General features: G+C 34.7%; 2 protein-coding genes and 1 pseudogene across 2 annotated transcripts; 1 reads left to right on the top strand and 2 right to left on the bottom strand.

The window, feature by feature from the left end:
• Positions 1–2,001: 2,001 nt before the first annotated feature.
• LOC125778248 (uncharacterized) lies at positions 2,002–3,204 on the top strand. The gene is made up of 4 exons (XM_049454951.1): positions 2,002–2,135; positions 2,189–2,287; positions 2,345–2,513; positions 2,729–3,204. Exons 1-4 carry the CDS (start codon positions 2,112–2,114, stop codon positions 3,202–3,204), a joined length of 768 nt encoding a protein of 255 aa, XP_049310908.1. The 5' UTR covers positions 2,002–2,111.
• On the bottom strand, positions 3,189–5,422 carry LOC125778208 (adenosylhomocysteinase-like; annotated as a pseudogene).
• Positions 5,423–8,778: 3,356 nt separating this feature from the next.
• On the bottom strand, positions 8,779–10,325 carry LOC125778205 (uncharacterized). Its single transcript, XM_049454824.1, has 2 exons — positions 10,066–10,325; positions 8,779–10,007 (listed from the first exon to the last, which is right to left on the bottom strand). The coding sequence occupies exons 1-2, from the start codon at positions 10,145–10,147 to the stop codon at positions 8,908–8,910; spliced, it is 1,182 nt and encodes a 393-aa protein (XP_049310781.1). The 5' UTR covers positions 10,148–10,325; the 3' UTR covers positions 8,779–8,907.
• Positions 10,326–10,603: the final 278 nt, after the last annotated feature.

Genomic DNA, 10,603 nt, shown 5'->3' with positions numbered 1-10,603 from the left:
GGAAAGTTCTCTGATTACCATTCACTTGGGAATGGCCAGAAACGATTCTTTTACATATGGATCAATCAGCTCACGTTTAACGCCCCGAATGAAAAGTAAAAAACAGCCTTGGAAGAGAAGCACCCTTTTTAATGACGACTGGGATTCGTGGTAGGACATTCCACATCAAAGCGAAGTTCCTCAACGTATCGCTGATTTGCGCCTACGTCTCGATAGAAGATGCCTTCTATGAGTGCTTGATGCGCACTTATAAGAGCTGACCCCGCCAGGAGAGATACAAAGAGTTAAAGAGGTAAGCGAAATGCATTTGTAGACAAACAAAGAGAGTGGGGGAAATGCGTAAGTATGAAGAGCTGAACAAGCTGCCCGACAAGGGCAATGCTCGAAAATTCTTCCAAAAATATGGAGCGACTAACAGAAGATTTCAAGACCGGAGTACACTCTTGTAGAACCCTCACAGGTGACCTAGTAACCGATGCCAGAGCGTACTAAAATTATGAAGGGAACCCTTCCCTAGTCTGCTGAATGTCAGTGAATCAGCATAACGCCAGAAGAACGCGAATCCGTTTCCCCAATCGATGACGAGGGAGTAGACACTCCATTTCCCGACCATGAAGAAGTTTGAAAAGCAAATACACATCTAAAGAACAACAAAGCAGGGGGGTCGATGGCTTGCCGGCCGAGCTATTCAAACACGGCGGCAAAGAACTGAATAGAAGCATGCATCAGCTTCTTTGAAGAATATGCTCAGACCAAAGCATGTCCAACGATTGGAATTTAAGTGTGCTCTGCCCAGTCCACAAAAAGGGAGACCCTACAATCTGCGCCAACTACCGTGGGATAAGTCTCCTCAACATCTCATATAAGGTCCTATCGAGCGTGTTGTGTGAAAGATTAAAGCCCATCCTCAACAAACTGATTGGACCTTATCAGTGCGACTTTAGGCCCAGAAAATCAATAGCTGACAGATATTCACCATGCACCAAATCTTGGAAAAGACGCGTGAAAAGAGGATCGACACACAGCACCTCTTCGTCAATCTTAAAGTTGCTTCTATGCTGCTATGTCTGAGTTTGGTATCCTCGCAAAACTAATACGGCTGTGTAAACTGACATTGAGCAATACTGAAAGCTCCACTAAACAAGCAGTCGTCGCACTCGTAACTAGGCTCCCCAGTACTTTGCAATCGTAGATAACTTTTTCTATATTGGAACTAGCATTTACACCAATAACAACGCTAGCCTCGAAATCCAACGCAGAATATCTCTCGAACAAAAACCAAACTCTATAAGTCACTCATTATTCCCGTCCTGTCTCTGCAGCATGGACGATTACAACATCTGATGAGTCGACATTTCGAGTAAAGGTTGTAAAATATTTATGGTTCTTTACGCGTTGACCATGGTGAATATCGCAACGATGGAACGATAAGCTGTACGAGTTATACGACGATAATGACATAGTTCAGTGAATTAAGAGACAGCGGCTACGCTGGCTAGGTCATGTCGTCCGTATGGATGAAAACACTCCAACTCTGACCTCCACTTAGTTGGGGAGATCAAGTGGAGAAGGACCTGATTTCACTTGGGATCTCCAATTGGGGCCAAATTGCTAAAGGAAAAAACGATTGCTGCGCTGCTGTTAACTCGGCTATAACCGCGTAAGCGGTGTCTACGCCACTAAAGATGTACTTGCATATATGAAGGATCAGTATGAAGAGCTGTGTTGATTTAGGTATGTCTCTGTGTCCGCATGTTTGTCCATATAGACAGGAAGAGGAACTCAGTTATTCAGATATCGATCTGAAATTTTCCTAACGTCTTTTTCTCCCTAAGAAACAATTTGTTGGTTGACACTTGGGGTACTCACAACGTGTCTTAAAGCATCGTAAAATCATAAAGTCATAACTTTTTATGCTAGTGTAAAAAATTTGTTGTTGGATTGCATACTAAAATAAGTTTACGCAAATACGACTCTGAACGCTATGTATTCGGTTCGTCATAACTGATCAGCTGATTTCTGTTTACATAAGTTTACTTTTGTGTTGTGGTTACATTTGTGTTTGAATTTAAATTTCTTTCAAATTTCTTTTGTCGAGGGTTTTCGGAATAATGGAGCAATATAATGTTATACAGGTAATATAAAAATGCATAATAAATACAATTCAACTAATTAAATGCGCTTTTAGACAAAAGCAAAGCGGGTGCGTTCCAACCCAACCAGAAAGTGGCTGTTTGAAGAAGAAAAGGCGTTAATTGAATTTTTGACACAAAACAGGGATTTTGAGGTAAATCTATTAATTAAAATACAACTTAGAAGTAATCTATTATAATTTTAATTGTAGAAACCAACGTCTCAATTGTATTATAGACGATTTTCAAACGAGAGCAACATTGCGGTGGACTGGAAGCTGACACGCTCGAAGGTTCGTTATATGCGTACAACATATAACAAAGCAAAAGCATGGGAAGGTTCGACAGGTGCAGGGAGTATGGAAGGCGAAACTATGAAGGGTAAGATTTTGTTTTGTAAATAAAACAAAATTTTCACGGTTTCTGCGTGCGTATAGAAGTGAAGCAAATAGTATTGAGGACAATTGCGAATTTGTGTAAATGGTTCAAACCATAAAATGAAGCGGAACGACTTGTAAATCGCATCAGAACTTGAGAATTTAAATGTTATTCATTCTTCTAGTGGTACTTAGAATAACTATACATTTTTATTTCAGCCACTTTACTTAAAATGTGTACGTTTTTTTATGAAATGGAAGAAATTTTCGGCAGTAGAGTGGTTGAGTCAGCAGTGATAAACGAAAGTTTGGAAAACAACGAAAACTATTCGGAAGTAGACCTCAACGAGTCAGCGTCTTCTGCGGCTGTATGCGAAGGCGAAGGCATAGATAAGACAATTCGTAAAGGAATATATTCCAGAACTGCGGCATCAGATATTCTGCAATTTCAGTCTGAAATGATACAGCTGAAAAAGCAGAAAATGGAGCAAGAATTGAGTTTTAAGGAGAAAGAGTTGGAATTAAGAGAAAGAGAATTGAGGATTAAAGAAAAAGAAGTAGAGTTAAGGGAAAAGCAAGAATTATTACTAAAAGACAAAGAAATGGAGATGAAACTAAAAGAATTGGAAAGTAATGAAAAAATAAAAATAATGGAAATTGTTAAATTAAACGCGTTGGGTTCGGTTATAAAATAGTACTCAGCTCTGGTTGCCCAGAGCTCCTTTATTTATAGAATTTCTTATCCTAATTCGTGTATGCACCACATGCAGAGTACATACACATAACTTACTTAATACTAATCTACTGTACATACCGACAGTATGTACACATATCTTAAACATAAGTGTTCTCAACGGCATACACAACTATTTCTTATCTGCTATTAGTTTAGGATCATTTGCGATCCTTTACACTGCATACATTTATATGAGGCACGTATGCATTTATATGCAATACGTATGCACTCAACAATTAACAAACAAACATATTTACTTATGATAACATATTGACTTAAGATATGCATTTAGGCAATTGAATACAAATGTGCATGTGCACTTGAAAACAACCCTATACCATGTAACATAAACAATACCCGAAATGGGTATTTGTACATATTTATATTTATGACTGTATTTTTATGTGTTAGCGATAATGCATACAAATATTTGACATATGAGATCCGTTTCTATACAGATTTATCTCATTTACAATTGTAGCCGTTAAGAACTGTTCAGAAATCTGAACATACTGCCCACGTTGAAGTGTTTACACTTCAAAATAATTCTAGTATTTATAAATCTTGGGCATGTTAATTTACATTTTTAATTTCAAGATTGGCTGATCGAACTCGTTATAATTTTTCTAATATAAACTATTTTTATTGTATATTTTTTAAATGTTTAATATAATTTTCATTTGCTAATATTAATAATTAATTTCGTAAGATATATAGTCCTAGCGGAAATGAGTGCCTTAGTGCCTTGCTGAATTACAGATGCGTTGTAGGACTAGTGTTACTATGACTGCCATTCTAAGTCCAAGTGTTTCGAATTTAATCACGGGACTTTTCAGGTCGTATGCCAAATTTCTCCAAGTGTAAACTGGTGATCTCTTCATCGATTATTTTCGGTAATATATGCAATTCTACGTTGTATTTGTCAGCCTTGATCCACAATTCGATTTGTGCCACCAATTGATTTCTGAATGAGTTGAACATCTCAAGCTGGGATGACCGTGCACGAAGCCCAAGTTTACCAGTCCTTTGATCAACAAAATAATATGATTACCATTGGATAGTGTATAACGATCAACTTGAGGTTTGATAATAATTTTCTCTTTGGCGTTGCATTCAAAAATGCGACGCCGATTTCAAAATCGAAATTACCAATATTACAAATGATCGCATCGTCAGGCATGTGTTCAAAATGTGCGCCAGTAATAATGTCCTTGCAAACAGTTGTTGTTACGAAGATGATAGCTTCTTTGTATGCTTGCTCCTTAGTGGTTACTTCATAGCTTTTCATAGCCGCTTGCAAAACAATGATGGAATCGATTTCGGTTATAATAACGATTCCGCCGAAACTACTCAGAGCTTATGCGCATCTTTTGCCCATATCACATAACCAGCAACACAGCACACTTTGCCAGAAATCATCACATCGGTGGGCCGTTTAATACCATCAATTAGCTACTCGCGACAACCATACAGATTATAGAATTTTCTCTTGGTCGCCGAGTCGTTGACGTTGATGGCTAGCACACCGAGATGTCTCTCCTTCACCATTTCACATAAATTGTGTACACCGGTTGTAATTTCTCGCTCAAACACTTGAAGTCCGATTCGTGGGAACTTTTCATGCACTAAGTTGGTCAAATCACCACCATTATCGAGAATCAAGTTCACGAACTGACCATCTGAGAACCGTAAGGTCTGTTCAATACACCATAAGTATTCTTCATTCATCAAGTCAAACAAGGAGTAGTAAAATGATCCTTTGAAGGGTGACAATGACCCAATCTTCCTTCATCCTCCTCCCCGTGAACGCGATGATGTCGTGCAGCTGCTAAATCATTGAGTTCACTTGTTGAGTATTTTAAATATTTCTGTGAACTTGAAATTTGCTGCCTTTCAACCGAATATTGAACTAGATCGATGTGGATAATTCTATCCCACGCTGTCCAAGTACCCCCAACAGGCACTCCAAAAATATTTTTTTAAATATATTTATTATATCTAAACATTTAAAACATAGTACAACTATAAGTAAGTTTAACAAACAAAATAAAAATAAGGTTATTATTTTTCTTCTTTTTTAACTCGAGTCGACCGCATCTCTTTTTATTGATTATTTGCATATTTTTTCTTCAGTAGGAAAAGGGTAAACAATGTGCATCGCTCTTTATGATGTGCCATTGCTTATCCTTACGTCTACATTTGCAATTTTGGGTTAAAATGACGTTTTCAATTCGTCCTTTTTTCCACTGCATTGGTGGAATAATTTGTTCTTTAAAAAACACAAATGTACCACTTTTAATATTTTCCAAAGAAACCTGGCATTTATTTCTTTTTCGTGGTTTATTATTTTTAAATTTTATATCTCGAGAGATTAATCTTCCTTTTGTTTGTGAAGAAGAATCTCCTAAGTTTATATTTTTCTTTTCGAATGGAAAAGCTGCAGCTAATTTACTATCTGCATAAAAATTTGAATTATTACGAAAGCATTTCTGCGTTTCTTTTTTGGTTTTATTAACACATCTTTCAAGGGATTCTATTTTCCTATACTTTTTTCGTTGATTATCTAGCTTTTTATTTATATGTGTTACAACACCACAGTGAGCTAATTTTGAGCTTGTGTTAGTTGATCCATATATCAACCACCCAAACACACTGTTCTGGAGTTTGTAATTCAATATTTTCAATAATTATCTTTTCTTCTTTTATCAAATCAAAAAATATGTCCGCACCTAATAGTAAGTCAATCTTACCCGGAACATTAAATGAAGGGTCGGCCAGTTTTATATTTTTTGGAATTTTTTTAACTTTTATGTATTCCGTGGGCACTTTGGACACAATCTTTTGCACTACAACGGTGTCTAAATTTGCTTCAAAATGATCTGTTAATGATTTTAAATGAAGATTAACTCTTTCTTTTGTATTGATCTTATTTCGACCAACTCCTTCAATGGTCACAGATTCTCTCCTGGAAGGAAGTTTTAATTTGTTTTTTAGTTCTTTAGTTATGAGGTGAACTTGAGACCCATTATTTAATAAAGCACGTGCCTTTATTATTCTTCCATCACGACATTTTATACCAACAATTGCTGTAGTTAGCAGGACATGTTTAGAATCATTTTTTAATTTATAATTTTTAGTATTTTTAATCACTGTGCTTTTAGGTTTAAAGGATTTGTCTTTGTGGAGCCATAAATGATGGTTTCCTTGACAAGTAAAGCAACTTTCGCCTTTACACTCTTTTATATTGTGCCCTGTTTTAAGACATTTGGTGCATAATTTGTGTTTTATTACTGCATCCCATTTGTCCTGTGTAGAAAGGGCTTTAAATTTATAACAATGAAATATATTATGTGAAGTATTACATCCCATTATGCATTTAAATTCTGCATTTTGAAATATTGGTGATGTTTTTGAAGCTTGTGCTGCTTCTAGTGCATTCCCTTCATGAATCAGAAACGATTGTAGTGAATTTAAGGTAGGTATTTCCTTAGGGTTTTTAAGGGAATTTTCATACCTAAGTCTTAAATTGTTGTCTAATTTTTGCACAAGCGTATAATTTAATAAAGCTTGCAACAAATTATCTGCAGACAAACTGAGACTTTCCAATGCTTGTGTACTTTCAGAAATTTTTTCTTGAAAATTTCGTACACTAAAAGCAGTCTCAATCACTACTGGTGCATCTAAAATTTGTTTAAAATAAGTATTGGCGAGTAACCTCTTATTGGTAAATTTTTCATTAAGAAGGTTCCAGGCAACTGAAAAATTTGTTGAGGTTGAAGGCAGATTTGCAATACAACTTGCAGCCGAACCTCTTAATTTTGTTTTTAAAATACACATTTTATACGTATCTGAAACATTTTGAGAGACTACTAGCTGTTCGAACAATTCTTTAAAAGTTTGCCACTGAGCGTAATCTCCTGAAAAAATCGGAATGTCAACTTGAGGCAACGTGAAATTGGTAGCATTTTTTTTGCTAATAGATTTTAATTTAAGTTTGTAAAATCTATTTCTTAAGTCATAGAATTTACTTGTTAATTCATCATTTTCGTGCTGGCTAATAAATTCAAGCACAGTATCACGAGTTTTTTCTATTAGTCTCTCTATACTGTCTAGAGAGACTATTTCGTTTAATTCGCAGTCTTCAATATTCTTTTCTAATTCTGTTAATAAGAATTGAAGCCTGCGAACTAAACCAGGATTTGGAAGGCATTCCACTTTCCTGGGAGCACTATTTTCTCTAATAATAGCGATCAATTCGCTTAACTTGGCGTGCGCTGTCAAATAAAGCGTGCCTACCGACCCTTCTACGTCCGTTTTAAAATAATTGTCTTTTTTGTTTTTGGGATCTTTGGACAATTCTAAATGGTTTCGTTGAAACTCTGCCCATTTTTTGTCCAAAGTATCTAGGAGTTTTTCCAAATTTAACAAATCTTCATTTATATCCATACTCATGGACTTGAAATGAAGTTTTTGCAGTTCTTCTGCTAATTTTATTTGGTTCTCCATTTTACCAAAAATAAAAAAAATAATTGTATATGAATATAAAAAAATGAAAAATGTTCTTACCTTGATACTCGTAGAAAGCTGTAAATTTGAAAATTTTTTATTTTTTTTTTTAATTCACTTCGTTTTTTTTTTATTATTAATATAATATATGTATGTATATATATATATTATTGTTATTATTTTTTTTTTTTTAAATGCACTTTTTCAAACACCACTTTTCACTTTTCACAAAATTTTATTTTTTTTTTTTTTTTATAAAGACAAACTTTTATATTTTTTTTTTTTTTTTTTTTTTTTATAAATACTCACTCGCGTGATTAATCACGTCGGGGTCACCAAAATGTTAAATGAAACGCGTTGGGTTCGGTTATAAAATAGTACTCAGCTCTGGTTGCCCAGAGCTCCTTTATTTATAGAATTTCTTATCCTAATTCGTGTATGCACCATATGCAGAGTACATACACATAACTTACTTAATACTAATCTACTGTACATACCGACAGTATGTACACATATCTTAAACATAAGTGTTCTCAACGGCATACACAATTATTTCTTATCTACTATTAGTTTAGGATCATTTGCGATCCTTTACACTGCATACATTTATATGAGGCACGTATGCATTTATATGCAATACGTATGCACTCAACAATTAACAAACAAACATATTTATTTAAGATAACATATTGACTTAAGATATGCATTTAGGCAATTGAATACAAATGTGCATGTGCACTTGAAAACAACCCTATACCATGTAACATAAACAATACCCGAAATGGGTATTTGTACATATTTATATTTATGACTGTATTTTTATGTGTTAGCGATAATGCATACAAATATTTGACATATGAGATCCGTTTCTATAGAGATTTATCTCATTTACAATTGTAGCCGTTAAGAACTGTTCAGAAATCTGAACAAATGAAAGAAAGATTGGCAATGGAAGAATTGAAACACAAATACAAATAAGTGGATGAATTGGAAGAAGTGGCGCAAGATAATTTTAAATTACCTGAAATGAATTAACGTACCTGAAGTTTATTTTTAATAATTACTTTTTATGTTAATTTTTAAATAAAAAAAACACATTTTTATATGAATACTAATACTAATGAATAGTAAATATACTTTTAAATAATGATGTATTTTAAGTTAATCTATGGTTTTGTATGAAGTTAAGAAGGCTAGATCTTGTGTTACTTCCTGGTGGTAAGCTATATTGAGGTGGGTTAATTTCAACGCTTTCTTCGTTTTCAGTTTGGAAATTAATTAGCATGTTATGAAGAATGCAGCATACCATGATCCAATCATTGCATTCTTTTTTATTTTGCTCATTTATCATTCTAAACTTCAATTCCTTCAAGCTACCGAATTTTTCTTTTAAAATGCCAAAACAATTCTCAATTCGCACACGATATTTTGAAAAGTACTTATTGAAACTTTCTCTTTCTTCCGTAGTGTAGTCCGTACTATTTTGCCTGAACGGTGTCAATAAAAATTCCTTGAGTGGATAGGCGCTATCTCCAGCAATCCATTGGGAGTCAGATAAAAATCGTTGAGGATGTTTTGCGAGAGGGCTATTCAAGAAGATTTTGGCATCATGAACACTTCCAGGGTATCCTATTGTGACTTGTCTTATTCGTAGCCTATAATCACAAACAGCTTGCATTTTAATAGCATATTGGCGTTTTCGTGAATAAAAAAGTTCATGTTTTTTGGCTGGCGCTTCAGCCAACTTTAATTCGGATCCATCAATATATCCTATACAACCTGGCATCTCTTTCCGCGTTGCAGTAACAATTTCCAACCGTTCATTTTCATTTGGCCAAAACAGAAACTTCTCTTTTAATTTCAAAATTGCTTTAAATACGCGCTTAGTTATAATTTGAATAGTGCCCCCATCACCCACGCCAAACAATGAAGCAACCTTTCGTATGGATAATCCATCTCCGGAAGATCCTAACCTAAATAGCACTATTTTCAATTGTAAATCCAAAGGAAGCTGCGCTCCACTAGAATTTGTGTTAAATACACTATCGTCCTTTATATAATTAAGAATGCGACAAAATTCGTCCGGGCCAACACGAATCATTTCGTTGAAACGGCTGTCATCAAAGTGCCTAAGCACATTATGTCGCCATTGGGATGACTTTGGTACCCCGAGATGAACACTTCTACGAGTGTTTAATAAACAAAGTAAACTGAATGAAAAATTTTCAAAGATTTCGTCCGCATCTTCGTCGTCGCCTGGAAATTAATTTTTACGTGAATAAATATGAGACTTGCTTATAATGGTAAAACTCACTTGAGTCAAGAATTATCAGGTTTAATGCCTGATTCTTGCACAGCGCATCCATTATCTTAAAATTTTCACCTCTCCTTGGCATTTTGATTGCGAAATACTTATTTTTACAAATATTGTAATTTATGTTTTTTCAATCAGCTGATTGATAAGTGATTTACGACAACAAATTTATAACGCCGTGTTCACAACCATTGTATTTTGTCTTAACTTTTGTTTATGACTTATAACTTTATGACACGTTGTGAGTACCCCAACTATATAAGTATGCAGCTATATTTAGTCTGGAAGGAGAAAGTTACGTACTATTTGGTACAAGTAGTTACGAAATTATTACGCTTAACAAAACCGTTTAAAAGCCACAAGTTTAACGTTGCAAGAGCACTTAACTATGTTTGCAATGAGGGTATCGTAAAGCTGTCAATCGAAATAAAATGCAAATCCCAAGCCAAGAGCTCGTTTAAACTGAAATATCAAAGATACATACATACATAAAATTAAAGCAATGAAAAATGGTGGAAAGTGCTGAGTTGTTCATTCG

This window comes from Bactrocera dorsalis, chromosome 4, assembly GCF_023373825.1.
Source record: "Bactrocera dorsalis isolate Fly_Bdor chromosome 4, ASM2337382v1, whole genome shotgun sequence".
NCBI lineage: Eukaryota > Metazoa > Arthropoda > Insecta > Diptera > Tephritidae > Bactrocera > Bactrocera dorsalis.
This window is presented reverse-complemented; position numbering and strand designations above follow the sequence as displayed.